Raw genomic sequence first — 17,646 nt, 5'->3', positions numbered from 1 at the left:
ATTAGGTAGGTAGCGCGGGCGGCTTGAAAAGTCTGGAGCGACTGCCTCCTCCCTGGAGACCGGGAGAATCATTGCATAAATGTTAGTCAGTTAGTTTGGAGGGATTTTATGTGGTGGTGGTGGAGTAGGGTGAAGGGGGAAACTTTAATTCTTAGTCCCCTACCTACCTGGTCGGCGACTCCCAACCTCGCGGAGCTGGGGGCTCCGTCCGGCCGCGGGCGGCGCCGGTTGTAGCTCCGACCCCGGCAACTCTACCCCTGGCTGCAAGGCGCTCCAAATCCAGCGCGGCCCGCGGCCGGACGCCCCAGCTCCGGGAAATGTCGGGAGTCGGCGGCGTCGCAGCGCTGGGATACCAGCGGGGAGCGGGCAATGCCTTACCGGGTCGCCGTGCGGCAAGCTCCGGAGCGCTGTGGCCGCCGACCCAACATTCGCGGAGCGTCGCTGGATTTGGAGCCGCGGAGCTGGGGGCTCCGTCCGGCCGCGGGCGGCGCCGGTTGGAGCTCCGACCCCGGCAACTCTACCCCCTGGCTGCGCGGCTCCAAATCCAGCGACGCTCCGCGAACGTTGGGTCGGCGGCCACAGCGCTGCGGAGCTTACTGCACGGCGACCCGGTAAGGCATTGACCGCTCCCCGCCTCTCCGACCAGGTAGGGGACTAAGAATTAAAGTTTACCCCTTCACCCCCCTTCACATAAAAGCCCTCCAAACTAACTGACTAACATTTAAGCAATGATTTACAGATGTTTAAGCGTCTCCCGGTCTCCGGGGAGGAGGCAGCCGCTACAGTAGTACAGACCTGGGTTGACCGTGGGTCGTTTTGGGTCAAGTTTGGCGCCAAACGCGAGCTTTGGTGCGCAGACGACATCTGGAAAAAATGGCCGGTTTTCGGAGCTTTTCGGTTTCTGGAACTCCGGATAAAAGGTTGTGCACCTGTATGTGTATCTGCAAAAGTGCAACTAAAAATATCCACACCCGGTTAAAAAATGTTCCAATGTTATGTTAAGCTTGTCTCACAACTGATTTGAAGTGACAATCTTCCTCTCATCTCTTAAAGTTTTGCAACTTTATGTTGCAGCCTCAAATGTAACATAAATTTGAGGTTCCCCATCACATGCCTTTTACAGATACGCATGTACTAGATCCTCATGCTCCCATTATCCACTCAGCCAGTGACATCCTCAAATGCCTGGTTACGTTTAGTTTATTGTCACGTGTAGTGAGGTACAGTGAAAAGCTTGTGTTGTGGGCTAACCAAACATTCAATAATGGACGATAAGGAATTCTCTCCAAATATATGGGGGAAGATTGAAACCACTGGACCCCAGTTTCAGCTGCAATTACTGTTTTCCAACCATTTCTCTCCCCAGAAACAATCTGAAAATGAACTAGATAATCCACATCACTAAGGTCTCTGTTGATATTAAAATGAGAACCTGGTCTACATTATGAGCACCTTTAAGGTAGTGGGGACAAGAGACTGCAGATGCTGGTATCTGGAATTTATTTTAAATCAGCAGGTCAAGTGGCAGCTGTGGAGGCAAAAGACATGTCAACACTTCTGGACGAGACTCTGCCATATCAGGACTGACAGGGAAGGGGAAGGATGGCCAGGCTGGAGCAGTGTGGAGGGAAGGTGGACAGAGGCTGCTAGGTGATAAGTGGAGCTACATGGGGAGTGGATGAGGAGTAGATGGAACCAGGTGAGGGAGGGGGAGGAGGGAGGAAGTGGTGGAAATGAACAAAGGGAAAAGAAAACTGGATGGGCAGCTGAGTGTGGGCGGAAGTAGAATCTGGGGGATGAGTTTTCAGAAATTGGAAATTTTCTGTGTTTATATCATTGTGTTCTACGTTATCCAGGCGGAATATGAAATGTTATTCTTCCAGTTTGCATTTGCTCTCTTTGTAACAATAAAGAAGGCAAAGGATAGTCAGAAATGGGAGCGGAGAGGAATTAAAAATGTATACAGCTAGATGTAATGTTGTAATGGACATAACAAGTGCCTCACAAAATGGTCGCCTAGTCTATGGTTGGATTCCTCACTAGAGCAAGCCATTTGTGAGCACTGAATGCAGTGAACTAAGTTAGTGTTAGTGTGCGGGGATCGCTGGTCGGTACAGACTCGGTGGGCTGAAGGGCCTGTTTCCATGCTGTATCTCTAAACTAAACTACAATGACACATACAAGCTTAAGACAAAATGACCACGCATTCATTTATTTGTAAATATATTTTATATCAATAAAATGAAAGATTTACATGCAGCTCAACAGTTCAATTTGTAAAATATGTGCAGTTTGGATTATTACAAGAAAGGACACAGCTCAACATGATCTCCTTCATGAGATAGCAAAGGTTATTTGAGCAGCTATTTTAACATCTCTGTTCTTGATTCACAGGATGATGTAGTGTCAGGAATATGATTTTAGAGTCACAGATTCATACAACAATGAAACAGGCCCTTCGGCCCGACTTGCCTATGCTGACCAAGATGCCCCATCTGCACTAGTCCCACCTGCACATGTTTGACCCATATCACTCTAGATCTTTCCTCATCCAAATGGCTTTTAAAAGTTGTTGTAGTACCAGTCCCAACTATTTCCTTGTTCCCCAACTATGGGGACACGATAATGGTAGACGGGTTGAACAGGTACGTTCGATCTGTATTCACTAAGGAACTCACACACAATCTTACAGATGTACTAGTGGCCAGCAGACCAATTCACATTGAAGGAAATTCACATTGGGCAGGAAATGTTGTTGGGTGGACTGATGGGACTGAAGACTGATGAATCCCCACGACCTGATGGTCTGCATCCCAGGGTACTTAAGGAGGGGGTTATAAATCGTGGGTGCATTGGTGGTCATGTTCCAATGTTTTATAGATTCAGGATCAGTTCCTGTGAATTGGAGTGTAGCTAATGTTATCCTACTTTTTAAGACAGAAGGGCGAGGGAAAACAGGGAATTATAGATCAGTTAGCCTGACATCGGTGGTGGGAAAGATGCTGGAGTCAATTATAAAAGATGAAATTGAGGCTCATTTGGATAGCAGCAACAAGATCTGTCCGAGTCAGCATGGGAAAATCATGCTCGACTAATCTTCTGGAATTTTTTAAGGTTGTAACTAGGAAAATGGACAAGGGAGAGCCAGTGGATGTAGTGTACCTGGACTTTCAGAAAGCCTTTGATAAAGTCCCACATGGGAGATTAGTGGGCAAAATTAGAGAACATGGTAATAGTGGTAGGGTACAGACATGGATAGAAAATTGGTTGGGTGACGGGAAACAAAGAGTAGGGATTAACGGTCCCTTTCAGAATGGCAGGCAGTGACTAGTGGGGTACCGCAAGGCTGGGTGCTGGGACCGCAGCTATTTACATTGTACATTAATGATTTAGATGAAGGGATTGAGAGTAACGTTAGCAAATTTGCAGATGACACAAATCTTTCCCCTCTAATCTTGAAAACTTCTGGTTTTGTGCATTATGCAAGAGAATATGGAAGAAACACATTGTTAAATAACGTGACTTATTCAAGCGTATTTTACAATTATATTTTCAAAAAGGAGGGGGGCGGGAGGTGTCTGTCAATTCCCCACAACCAATAACTACACCACTAATTCCGTAATGTGCAAAACATGATAATATTTCACAGGATACCCTCAAACATTATATTCACACTGTACCATCCAAGGAGATATCTGGCCAAAAGTTCAGCAGCTTTGTCATTGATAATAGAGGCTGCACCTTAAAAATAGCCCATGAAAATTATATTCTGCCAAACCAGTAAATTGTATGTGAAAGATAAGGAGCAGCATAAATTAATTATGGTGGCGCGGTGACGTAGCGGGAGAGATGCTTCCTTACAGCGTCAGCGACCCGGGTTTGATCCTGACTATGGGTGCTGTCTGTATGGAGTTTGCATGTTCTCCCCGTAACCTGCATGGGGTTTCTCCAATATCTTCGGTCTCCTCCCACATTTTAAAGATGTACGTTAATTAGGTTTGTAGGTTAATTGGCTTGGTGTAAATGTAAAATTGTCCCTAGTGTGTGTGCGTGCGTGCGTGTGTATGTGTGCGTGTGCATGTGCGAATACGCGTGTGTGGGTATGTGTGTGTATAGTGTGTGTGTGTGTGTGTGTGTATGTATGGTGTGTGTGTTTGTGTGCGTGTGTGTGTATGCGTGCGTGTGTGTGTGTGTATGTGGAATGTGTGTTTGTGTGCATGCGTGTGTGTGTGTGTGCGTGTGTGTGCGCGTGTGTGCGCGCGTGTGTAGGATAGTGTTAGTGTGCAGGGATCGCTGTGCGGTGCAGACTTGGTGGGCCAAAGGGCCTGTTTCCGCACTGTATCACAAAAACTAAAAACTGAAACTAAAATTATGAATAAACCCGAATAAAATGCACAGATCTGACTTGACAATCCACATTGCAGATATGCAAATAATGTGTTTCTGAATTCACAAAAACTAATTTATAACCAAACTAATTTTAGAAAACTGAATGAAAGGGTTTTATTTTGCTTAATTGGTTGGTACTAATTTCATCTTCCCTTCAGATATTATTTGCCCGACAGAAGCAAAACAAAAAAGTTAGTTCAGTAAATTTCGGAAACTTTGGACCATAGGTGCAAAGTTAAGCTGGAAACATCCACAGTTACACATGTAGTCGCCTGCTTCTGGGCTGTTGATAACTGATAATTCTTCTACCGATTTCCCAGATTCTACCTCAATGCAGGTTTCCTTTGCTGGATTTGGTATCAATCGAATATTTTCATTATCATTCCTTTCACTTATTACATCGGTCAGTTCTGCTTGTTCTAATTTCACTTCGTTGTTACTCTGACTTATTGTGTTCTCTGCTCTTGTTTCTTTGCTGCTTTTAATATTTTTTTCACCTGACTTGTCACCTACAGTTGGTTTGGCCCTATTATCTACCACAGTTTCAGTCTGGTTTCTGCCATCTCTTGTTCTCATCATTTCATCTCTGTTTTTTGCCCGTGTACAATTCTTGCCTGGAGGACCTTGTAAATTTGGATAGAAAGTTTCATCGCTCTGTTGGCCTCTGTTGACCTCATGTAGTCGTTGCGTCTTGATCCTGTGAGCTTTAGCATCTGTATCAGTGTCCCCAACACATTCTAGAAATATAATAGTGAATGGCATAAATAAACCTTTACATAATAATTACATGGCTAAACAGTAATTAAACTACATAACACAAAGGCTGGTAATTCTAAACTAGGCACTGCATCCCTGCCCCACTATTCATCCCTCTCTTCCCTGTTTCCCACCTACATACACACCCATTTCTTCCTTTCCCCTTCTTCCCGCCCCCTTCCATCTATATTTTGAGTCTCGAACTGAACTGTCACTCCAGAGATGTTGTCTGTCCCGCTGAGTTACTCCAGCTTTGTGTCTATATATTTATACATTTCTTCCACTAGATTCACATTTCTAGCCGTTTCTATTTATCTCACGCTTTTTGTCATTTCATCTCTGGTCTTTGTCTGACCGACTCCCTATCGAAACCCCCCCCCCCCCCCCCCCCCCCCCCCCACCTCATCTGCATCCACCAGTCACTTGCCAGACTTTGCCCTGCCCCCACCTCTCCTGCATCTTACTCCCCCTCTACTACAAATAGTCTGAATAAGGTTCCCGGCCTGAAACATCACCTATCCATATTCCCCAGTGACCTACTGAGTTACGCCTCCACTGTGTGTCTTTTTAAAAAATTGTTAATTATCTTACCTTGCAAGGTGGAAGAGATTAATAGGAGATTAATTTTAATATTACCTCACACACATTAGTTTAGCTGCACAGCATAGTAACTGGCCCTTCGGCCCATCGAGTCTGTGCCGTCCAGTAATCCCCGCACAATAACACTATCCTACACACACTAGTCACATTTTACATTTATACCAAGTCAATTAGCCTACAAACTGTCTGGAGTTACACAGTGGGACAGGCACCATCTCTGGAGAGAAAGGAAGCTTTCATAAAACTGTGCGAATGTGAACTCAAATTAACTCAATGGGGATGTGACTGCATTTAACGAGTGAAGAACTGCTAGTACTGGGACCCCAGCTATTTACAATATATATTAATGATCTGGATGAGGGAATTGAAGGCAATATCTCCAGGTTTGCGGATGACACTAAGCTGGGGGGCAGTGTTAGCTGTGAGGAGGATGCTAGGAGACTGCAGGGTGACTTGGATAGGCTGGGTGAGTGGGCAAATGTTTGGCAGATGCAGTATAATGTGGATAAATGTGAGGTTATCCATTTTGGTGGCAAAAACAGGAAAGCAGACTATTATCTAAATGGTGGCCGATTGGGAAAGGGGGAGATGCAGCGAGACCTGGGTGTCATGGTACACCAGTCATTGAAGGTAGGCATGCAGGTGCAGCAGGCAGTAAAGAAAGCAAATGGTATGTTAGCTTTCATTGCAAAAGGATTTGAGTATAGGAGCAGAGAGGTTCTACTGCAGTTGTACAGGGTCTTGGTGAGACCACACCTGGAGTATTGCGTACAGTTTTGGTCTCCAAATCTGAGGAAGGACATTATTGCCATAGAGGGAGTGCAGAGACGGTTCACCAGACTGATTCCTGGGATGTCAGGACTGTCTTATGAAGAAAGACTGGATAGACTTGGTTTATACTCTCTAGAATTTAGAAGATTGAGAGGGGATCTTATAGAAACTTACAAAATTCTTAAGGGGTTGGACAGGCTAGATGCAGGAAGATTGTTCCCGATGTTAGGGAAGTCCAGGACAAGGGGTCACAGCTTAAGGATAAAGGGGAAATCCTTTAAAACCGAGATGAGAAGAACTTTTTCACACACACAGAGAGTGGTGAATCTCTGGAACTCTCTGCCACAGAGGGTAGTTGAGGCCACTTCATTGGCTATATTTAAGAGGGAGTTAGATGTGGCCCTTGTGGCTAAGGGGATCAGGGGGTATGGAGAGAAGGCAGGTACGGGATACTGAGTTGGATGATCAGCCATGATCATATTGAATGGCGGTGCAGGCTCGAAGGGCCGAATGGCCTACTCCTGCACCTAATTTCTATGTTTCTATCCCATCTAGCTTTTTTATCAAAACCAAATGAATCTGTGGTGGATCTGTGGAATTCATTGCCACAGAAGACTGTGGACATTAAAGCAGGGTGTCAAGGGTTATAGGGAGCAGGAAGCAGAGGGAAAGATAGATCAGCTACAGTTGAATGGCAGAGTAGACCTGATGGGCCAAATGGCCTAATTCTACTCCTAGCACTTGTAAACTTATGCTGGAACAACTAAATGACGGGTCCCAGACCTGACATATTGAATGCCGCCTAATGCCGCCTAATCTGCTGAATTTTCCAACTGGCTCTGTTTTTATTTTCAGATTTCCTGTACCAGCAGTTTAAAAACATGTGCATACTTGTATCTGCGAGGAAGAGCAAAGAGACATCCTTAATGCAAGTAAAGAAAAAGCTTTGGGCTGAGAAGACAAGACATAAAAATTAAACTACTTGGTGTTGAACTTCCTTCAGTAGTATCTAGCAGAATCTATCCACCCCCCAAACCCCTCTCCAGACATTTTCCTCGTTGTGTTATGGATGGGGCAACTGAGCAGCTGCATGGGTGTCAGGGGCTATGCACACAAGGCAGGAGAATGGGGTTAAAAGGGAAACGATAGATCAGCCATCGTTGAATGGCAGAGTAGACCTGATGGGCCGAATGGCCTAATTCCGCTCCTATAATGATGAACACATGTCGAGGAAGTCATAGAATGAATGGATTCTGCATTTTCTCCAAATTTCAATGGGTCCCCTATTGCTTTCCTAACTCTCTTATTCCATCTACTCCAGCCAGGGTAGAATTGGTGTGGTCCTCAAATGCTGCCCCACTTGCCTCCACGTTCAAGGAATCACCCTCCGTACCCCTTCACCACATTGGACATGACGCCAACAACATACAAACCGTGCCTTCTTCAAGCAGTCTACTCTCCCTGGATTAGTTTTCTGTTTACACCAACATGCACTCTCCCTGTGAAATCTTCCAACGCAACCTCAAGGGGATGCAACACCTGCCCTTCAACGCCACCCCTTCCAACCATCCCCAGATTCAAACCCTCCACGCTGCTGAACCAGCAATTCACGTATCATTTCCACTCTGTCGATTGTAGTCACTTCTCATGATATGAACTTGTCTATGTTTGAGAAGCCATGTGGAGACTGGGTGGAACCATCAGGTGTTGAACAGTGCAGTCCCCGACAGTGGCCCTGAGTTTCCCCATTGTCTCTCACTGCATCGATTCGTCCCATTCAGTTTCTGACTTCAATAACACACCGTTCCAATACCACACAACATAAACTCAGAGAACAGTCTCTCATCTTCCGATGCGGCATTCTGCAGCCCCAGGATTTAACACAGATACAACAGTTCAGATATGCAGAAACAAAGAACTGCAGGTGCTGGTTAATACACTAAATGGAGTAACTCAGCAGATCAGGCAGCATCCCTGTTGAACATGGATAGGTGACATTCCTGGTTGAGACCCTTCTTCAGATAGCTACAGTATGTAAGGGAATGGGCGAAAAGGCCAATAAGATGAAACATTGGTTTGGGCACAGCACGGTTTGGGAACGGCTTCATCCAAGTTCACAAGGAATTGCAGAGAATTGTGGACGCAGTCCAGACCATCACACAAACCAACCTCCCTTCCATCGACTCCATTTACACCTCATGCTGCCTCTGCAAGGCTACCAGCATTATCATGGACTAGTCTCACCCTGGTCACTCCCTCTTCTCCCTTCCATCAGGCAAGAGCAACAGGAGAAAAAACACAAACCTCAAGATTCAGGAACAGCTTCTTCCCAGCTGCTATCAGGCAACGGAACCATTCTATCAACAGCTAGAGAGCGGTCCCGAGCTACTATCTACCTCATTAAAGACCCTCGGACTCTTTAATTGAACTTTCCTGGACTTCATCTAGCACCAAATGTTATTCCCTTTGTTATGTATCTGTACACTATGGATGGCTTGATTGTAATCATGTATTTCTGCTGACTGGTTAGCACATAACAAAAGCTTTTCACTGTACCTCACGCTTGTGATCTCATATCTACAAATCTGTTAGTGAGGGAGTTCCAGGGTTTTGATCCAACAGCTGGGAAGGGGCAACGATATATTTCCAAATCAGAATGGTGTGTGGCTTGCAAGGAATTCCAATTGATGGGATTCCCACCCTTTTGCTATCCTTGCCCTTCTAGCTGGTAGAGGTCAAGGATTGGGAAGGTGCTGACCAACAGACTCTCGGCAAGTTGCTGCAATGCAACCCTAGATGATACAAAGTGCTGCAACTGGGCACTGGTGGTGGAGTGAGTGAATGGTTTGCATGGGGTTGAGTGTTGTTGAAGCTGCACTCTTCCAGGCAAATGGAGAGTAGGCCATCACATTTCTGACTTGAGCCTTGTCGATGGTGAACAGGTTTTGTTGAGTTTGGAGGTGGATTATTCACCACAGGATTCCTAGACATAGTGTATGCCGTAAACTAATCCCGCTTACTTGCCTGCTCAATGGTACTCTCCAGCATATTGATAGCGGGGGATTTGGTGATGGGAATGACTCTGAATGTCAGGGGTGAGAGTTGAACATTCTCTTGTTGAATATCATCATTGCCCGTCATTAGTTTTGCAGTAATGTTACCTGCCTAGATAGTGTCCAGGTGTTGCTGCATTTAGAATGTGACCAGCTTCATTATTGCTGAATAAAAACTTCTCAATGGCATTGTGAAAAAACACTTACCTTCCATGATGTTGGCTTTCTCCTTTCTGTACATTAACAAATATGCTGTCGATGATCTGTAGTTAAAATACATAAATGGTTCGTTAGATCTTAGTATATTCTATTCTGCAGAGATCTGGCATACATCACAAGAAACTCAGCGAGCAACTGAGTGTACAGTGGTAGAGATACTGCCTCACAGCACTAAAGGCCCGGGTTCGATCCTAACTTTGGGTGTTGTCTGTGCCAAGTTTGCACATTCTCCACATGATCCTGTGGGTTTTCTGTAGGTGTTCCAGTTTCCTCCCACATCCCAAAGCCATGCAGTTTTGTCTGTTCATTGACATCTGTTAATTGCCTTCCGCACGTGGTGAGTGGATACAAACGTGGGATAGCATGGACCTAGTGTGAATGGGTGACTGATGGCTGGCGAGGACTGTGTGGGCCAAATGGCCTATCCCTGTAACTCTAAATTAAACAACATCAAAACTGCACCTGTACCTTATGCAGGGCACCCCATTGCCACGGCATGCTTCAGAAACAAAGTCTTCCACCTGTAAAAGTATTAGTCCATTAATTTCACAGCTAATGTCAGGTAAAGTATTTTGGTTTAAACAATCCAAAGACAGAACATTGTTGAAATTTAAAAAAAAATGTTAAACTGCACAAAAGTACCAGAAATCTTTGGTGTAGACGGAGAAAAAGTCCGAGGAAACTCACACAAAATGTGACTCAATCAGAGACATAGATTTGGATCAAAACACTAAATGCAGAAGGAACTCAATGGGTGTCGCAACACCTGTGGCAGGGTCGGGGAACCTTCTTCAAACTAATTGAAGGAGGAAGAAGCTGGAAGGTGGGGGTAGGACAAAGCCTGGCGATTGATTGTAGAATCTGAAGAAGGGTCTCAATCCGAAACATCACCCATTCCTTCTCTCCAGAGATGCTGCCTGTCCCACTGAATTACTCCAGTTTTTTGTGTCTATCTTCAGTTTAAACCAGCATCTGCAGTTCCTTCCTACACAATAGATAGGTAGATGCAGGTGAAGAAAGTTTGATTGGCAGATAGATGAACAAAAGGCTAGATATGAAAAGGCGACAAAAGGGTGTCAGATAAGCATAGAAGAGGAGAGAAATATAAATAGGTGGAGATTTGTTGATTTACCCCCGCACTTTGTATTAACCATATAACCATATAACAATTACAGCACGGAAACAGGCCATCTCGGCCCTACAAGTCCGTGCCGAACAACTTTTTTTCCCTTAGTCCCACCTGCCTGCACTCATACCATAACCCTCCATTCCCTTCTCATCCATATGCCTATCCAATTTAGTTTTTAAATGATACCAACGAACCTGCCTCCACCACTTCCACTGGAAGCTCATTCCACACCGCTACCACTATCTGAGTAAAGAAGTTCCCCCTCATGTTACCCCTACACTTCTGTCTCTTAATTCTGAAGTCATGTCCTCTTGTTTGAATCTTCCCTATTCTCAAAGGGAAAAGCTTGTCCACATCAACTCTGTCTATCCCTCTCATCATTTTAAAGACCTCTATCAAGTCCCCCCTTAACCTTCTGCGCTCTAACTTATTCAACCTATCTCTGTATTCAATGCAAGATTGCCACATCTGTAGTTCATGGTGTCCAATTGAGAGAGTTGGTACAGCCATAATAAGTGGAGACTGCAACATTATTGGATGTCCCACAATTTCACATTTACGAAAACAATAGTAAAAAGCTTGGATAGAGTGGATGTGGAGAGGATGTTCCCGCTAATGGGCAAGTCCAGGACTAGAGGCCATAGCCTTAGAATAAAAGGATGTACTTTTAGAAAGGAAATGAGGAAAAAGTTTCTTTTGTCAGAGGGTGGTGAATCTGTGGAATTGTCACAGGCAGCTGTGGAGGCCAAGTCAATGGATATTTTTAAGGGGGAGATTGACAGGTTCTCGATTAGTAAGGGTGTCAGGGGACTTGGAGCAAAGACAGGAGAATGGGGTTGATAGGGAAAAATAAATCAGACATGATTGAATTGCGGAGCTGACAATGGGCCAGTAGGCTTAATTTTGTTCCTATAACATGAACTACACAGAGAATGTCTCAGACAAATACAACTTTTGATATCTGTGGCCCAACTCACTGCCTCTTACAGTGGAATAATGGCACTACAAGATTCCACTGCATCTCCACTGCATCTGCAGCCCACTATGTTCATTTAGAGTCAAATAGGTGCCAAGTAGCATATAGATATTACAGAATGACAACTAGTTAACTTTTAACCTTCTCATCATACTTCTTAGAATTGGTGCAGTATAATCAAAATAAATTCTGTAACTTCATCCTATGCAATATGTACAAAATAATGTAGAAACAAATAGCTGCAAATGCTGGCTTATGCCAAAGGGGAAAAGGATAAGGTGGTGCTTTAGGTTGGGACCCTTCCTCAGACTGAAGAAGGGCCCCGACCCAAACCATCACCTATCCTTCTCCTCCCGAGTTGTTGCCTGACCCGCTGAGTTACTCCAGCACTTTGGGTCTAATTTTGCCAGAAATGATTGTCAACTATTAATTTTTGGATGCATTTTGGAATACCTAAATGGACTGATAATTTGTTCTAAAAATCACGACACTTTTCTCAACAAAAGGCAAAATAAGACTTACCTCAGCGACATGTGAATCGTCAAAGCAGTACCATTTACTGGAGGATTCTGGTCTAATGTGAGCAACATAATGGCCACCACCAAACTCTCCAGCGTGGTTGCAGATTGCAAACAGGTTGTACGTTGTGTCATTCTGAAGGGAGATTGGCAACAATTTAAGAAAGCAAAATATGTCACACTTTAAAATTAAAAACATATTTTCACCAATGTATTCCTGTGCGATGTTACAATATCTGCCTTCAGCGGCACTGCAGTTCTGCCACTGGTCGTGTGCGCAACTTTAGCGCCTTTGTGGGGGGGGGGGGTGGGGCAGGATTATAGATGAGGCTCTCACTAGGGTCTCCTCAATATCCCACAGCTCCGTTCTTACTCCCCCCCCCCCCCCCCCCTCTCATAACAAGGACAGTCCCCCTTGTCCTCACCTTCCATCCCCTCACCTGTCGTATATAACTCCAATATTTTCGCCACCTGTAATGGAATCCCACTACTGACCATATCTTACCATCTCCACCCCTTTCCGCTTTCCACAGAGACTGTTCCCTCTGTAACTCCCTGGTCAACTTGTCCCTTCCCACCCAAACCACCCTCTCCCAGGTACTTTCCCCTGCAACTGCAAGAGATGCAACACCTGTCTCTTTTCCTCCCCCTGGACTCCATCCAAGGACCCAAACCGTCTTTCCAAATGAGGCAGAGGTTCACCTGCACCTCCTCTAACCTCATCTACTGTATCCGCTGCTCCAGGTGTCAACTTCTCTACATCGGTGAGACCGAGAGCAGGCTCGATGATCGTTTTGCTGAACACCTCCGCTCAGTCTGTCTTGACCAAGCTGATCTCCCGGTTGCCCAGAACTTCAACTCCCTCTCCCATTCCCAATCTGCCCTGGGCCTCCTCCATTGTCAGAATGAGGCCCAGCGCAAATTGGAGGAACAGCACCTCATATTTTGCTTGGGTTGTTTACACCCCAGTGGTATGAACATTGACTTGTCTAACTTCAGATAGCCCTTGCTCTCTCACTTCATCCCCCCCCCCCCACTTTCCCAGTCCTCCCACTAGTCCCAATGTCTCTGCCTACATTCTTTCTTTGTCCACCCCCCTCCCTGACATCAGCCTGAAGAAGGGTCACGACCCGAAACGGCGTCAATTAGTTTTGTAATAATTTGCCCACCTGACCACCCTGTAATTATTTGGGCTACATCCCTCTTTCTAAAGAACAATACCATGTTGGCACTCCTCTAGTTCTCCAATTACAGATAAGTAACCAAAGATGATCAGAAAATAATAGTTAGACCTCATACACTCTTTACCAAGCTCTGCTCTAAGGTCTTTGCTCTTTACTGCTGTCCCACTTACTTCTCCCCTCCCCCTACAACCCTTTTGTCTCACACCATCTGTGTCAATCTCTGGCCATTGTTCCAACCATCTGACTATTACAAGAAACCCCTTGCCTAAACTCCCCCATTACCTGCGTCTCCTTCCTCCCAAAATTCTCCCCCCTCTCCCCCCCCATCATATTCAGTTTGAAGAAGAGTGCTGACCTGAAATGCCAACTATCCATGTTCTCCATGATGCTGCCTCACCCGTTGAGTTACTCCAGCACATTCTGTCTTTCTTTGTATTCTTGGCATTTCCATTTATAAGATGATGGACGTGTTAATATGTTTTCTCTTTATGTGTATTATATCCACTACCTCATTCTCTTTCTCCATAATGTTGATGCAATGTCACCCATCGCTGTTGGAGACAGCCACAAGGTTCTCATTTAGAATTGTATGCAAGACTCTAGGTTACCTTATCGGCCTCTTATAGATCATTATTTTTCCCTTTGAATCCTCCTTCCTTTTAAATATCTGAACTCATCTTAGGGCATTCTCGATTCATCGTGTTTCGACCACCTTACCTCAGGGTTTACTCTGGGTTCTGAGCTTCTGCCTCGTTTCAATCCCCCCAAAGACTGTTGCCTTGAGAAATTTGCCTCTTTGGATTCCTATAAAGAAAATGTTATACAGATCAGTTCATTAAATAGTAATAACATTTCACATTCTATTTGTTAGGATGAAAAATCCCATGAAATATCTCTGAATATTGTGCAACGTTACAAAATGTCAAACTGACCGCTCGAGAAAATATATTTTTTCTCCCAACTCTGTATTTTCTAACTTTCTATTTTCATTCGGCTGCATTTTCCGTCCTCCTCTCTAGGCTTCTCATTACATTCAGCTCAAAGTATTGGTGGCTGGCTTACATTATTTGTCTTATCCTATCCTGTATGTTCCTTGACATTCTAGGTCCAACTCATGAAACCGATGAGAAATGTTGAAAGGAGTGCACTGCCTTCAAAATCTACCCCCCATCAATCACTGTCTGCCACAATGAGAATGAATTTAAATACCTCACATTGACGTCAGCAGGCAATTTCATAATCGACAGAACTGGAGCAGAAGAAATGATTCTCAATCCTAATGGACTGCTGAAGGGAATATCAAGAGGTGACTTTGTAGATTTCCTCATGAGCAAAGCGGCCACAAGCCAAGCTCACCAACCCTACCTGCAAATTCTTATTCCTCTGTAATTTCAGGCTTTCTTCAGATTCATGACTTCTAGATCTTCCAGATCTTCCAGATCTTCCAGATCGTGGTGAACAAGATCGTTGTCTCTCCACTGCTTCGTTGGATCCCTATTTAAAAAATATTCAAAGTTGTGTTGAGGATTATAACAGCATTTTACATTGTCCGCTTGTGTGAATAATATTCATCAAATCATTTATCATTTAATCTTTGTTGGGCTTTAAGAAGGAACTGCAGATTCTGGAAAATCGAAGGTAGACAAAAGTACTGGAGAAACTCAGCAGGTGCAGCAGCATCTATGGAGCGAAGGAAATAGGCAACGTTTCGGGTTGAAACCCTCCTTCAGACCTAATCTTTGTTGGGTCATGGCACAAATATTCTAAAAATCACTTGAAATTTAAAAAAATAATAATAATAATAAACATATTGCTAATTCATCAACTTGTTTGTCAAATCAGCTTTGGTCCAAAGGTTGATGGGAAAAGTCTGGGGAGCAAGTGGTGAGATGTCTCACGTAGCAAATTGTGGGCTCCAGGTTTGGGTTGAGAACCACCCAGTGAATGTGGTGAATATAGTTAGGTTTAATTTAGAGATACAGCTCAGAAACAGGCCCTTTGGCCCACTAAGTTTATGCCGACCAGCGATCCCCATACCCTAACACTATCCTACACACTAGGGGCAATTTACAACCTTTAGCAAAGCCAGTTAACCTATAAACCTATATGTCTTTGTAGTGTGGGAGGAAACCGCAGATCCTGGAGAAAACCCATGCAGTTCACGGGAGAACATGCAAACTCTATACAGACAGCACCCGTGGTCAGGATTGAACCCAGGTCTCTGGCGCTGTGAGGCAGTAACTCTATGGCTGTGCCACCATGCTGCCCCAAACTCTACAATATTATTTAGTAGGCCAGCTCTTTAATTCTTAGAAAGCTAGAAATATGTTTCATACAGAGCAGTGAGTCCGTTGCAGAGAGATCGTTGAAGATTGGGGTGAAACCAAGGGTCGCTGGTGATCTAACAGCTACAATCCAACATGTGAGGAATCAGCGCTTTCAAACAAACTGATTGATAGACACCATCCTCCTAGAAAGAGAGTTGAGGTGAACCCTGGTGAGAATAATGGGAGAGCTGGGAGAAGACGGGGTGGGTTAAAGGGGAAATTCTAAGGCACATTGGGGCAGCAACTGTGGCGGAAGAGAGATTGCAAACATATCATGTTGACAACGTTTCATCAGAGCCAAAAACTAGCGCTGGGGAAGAGGTTCATGGGAAAGAAGCAGGGGAATAATTCATGGGCTAGAATGAGTGGAAGGTCAATGAGAGGGAAGGAAGTGATCCAGGAGCCTGAGAGGACCGCAGCAGGGGCACCACTAGGTAGAATCTGTTCTGTCTCCCCCCCCCCGCAGTGCTTCAGACATGGGCAGTGTAAACTAATCAAACAATGTGATCATTTATTGCCCATCTCAATAGCACTCAAAAACCAGCTATTGAGTCATATTCTTGACCACTTCACATGCTAGATATTTGCTGAATACATTAACATGGGCCTGTAGTCTAGAGGCACACACACCCGGACTAGGTCATGTTAACACATTTTATTCCTCAAAACATAATAGTGAACCAGATGGATCTGTTTTAACTTGTACCAGCTTTGGTCCAAAGGTTGTTGGGAAAAGTCAGGGGAGCAAGTGGTGAGATGTCTCACTTAGCAAACTGTGGGCTCCAGGTTTGGGTTGAGAACCACCCAGTGAATGTGGTGAATGTAGTTTGGTTTAATTTAGAGATATAGCCCGGAAACAGGTCCTTTGGCTCACTAGGTTCGTGTCGACCAGCGATCCTCATACTCTAACACTATCCTACACACTAGGGGCGATGATACAGGCATGAATGATAGTACTTACATATAAATGTAAATAAATGTAACAAATGTAAAAGTAAGTAAATGCTAAATAAATGGAAATGTACCTAAAGAGTCAGTCAGCTTGTGAGATCATGGACTCAACAACATAGAAGGATGAGTTTCACAGCCTAACAACATTTATTCTTGTTCTATGGTGTACAAAACTATTACACACTTACTTTGAAACTATCCTTATTATTGGTTCAATCTGCCTAGGATTATACAATGGCTCTGCATGTAGTAATATAGTCTCCTAATGTCAAAGCAACAGAAATATTGTCTCATATTCACAGAGACAATTAGAAAATAATAAAATATCTTACCGAGGAACTCAGGCACCACTCTGTTTTGTCATTGTTTTTGTTCTGCAAATTAAAATACAAAGCTTGAATCTTATACAACTTGTTTTTCCTCTTAGAATTTCAATACAATCACATGTTTTACAGTGAACTATTTATTTATACCTTTATAAATATATATATATATATATATATTTATAAAGATATCAAATTATATATATATATATATTTATTGATGTACCTCATGTCTCATTTGATACATAATTGGCACAATCTTACTGAAGCCAATCAATGCAAGATTCCTTCAGCTCATGAACATATTTTACATTGTAACTTGTTGAACTGGTCGAACATGGTACAGGATGTCTAGAGGGCCGTGACGCGCAAGTGGGCCAAGTGAGACAGGCCCTTAAGATGACAGTGACCAGCAAGAACACATTTAAAGGCACAAACGGGCAAAGGAAG

General features: G+C 44.2%; 1 protein-coding gene across 1 annotated transcript in view; it reads right to left on the bottom strand.

Moving 5' to 3' along the window:
- Positions 1-4,478: 4,478 nt before the first annotated feature.
- LOC129703751 (ubiquitin carboxyl-terminal hydrolase 47-like) overlaps positions 4,479-17,646 on the bottom strand; it is a 28,175-nt gene continuing 15,007 nt past the window's right edge. Inside the window, exons 9-15 of the mRNA XM_055646440.1 lie at positions 17,206-17,247; positions 14,961-15,089; positions 14,313-14,399; positions 12,416-12,547; positions 10,257-10,309; positions 9,777-9,832; positions 4,479-5,126 (exon numbers count right to left, since the gene is read on the bottom strand). Coding sequence (XP_055502415.1) covers positions 4,582-5,126; positions 9,777-9,832; positions 10,257-10,309; positions 12,416-12,547; positions 14,313-14,399; positions 14,961-15,089; positions 17,206-17,247 — 1,044 coding nt within the window. The 3' untranslated portion in view covers positions 4,479-4,581. The remainder of the gene's footprint in view (positions 5,127-9,776; positions 9,833-10,256; positions 10,310-12,415; positions 12,548-14,312; positions 14,400-14,960; positions 15,090-17,205; positions 17,248-17,646) is intronic.

This window comes from Leucoraja erinacea, chromosome 14, assembly GCF_028641065.1.
Source record: "Leucoraja erinacea ecotype New England chromosome 14, Leri_hhj_1, whole genome shotgun sequence".
Lineage (NCBI taxonomy): Eukaryota > Metazoa > Chordata > Chondrichthyes > Rajiformes > Rajidae > Leucoraja > Leucoraja erinaceus.
This window is presented reverse-complemented; position numbering and strand designations above follow the sequence as displayed.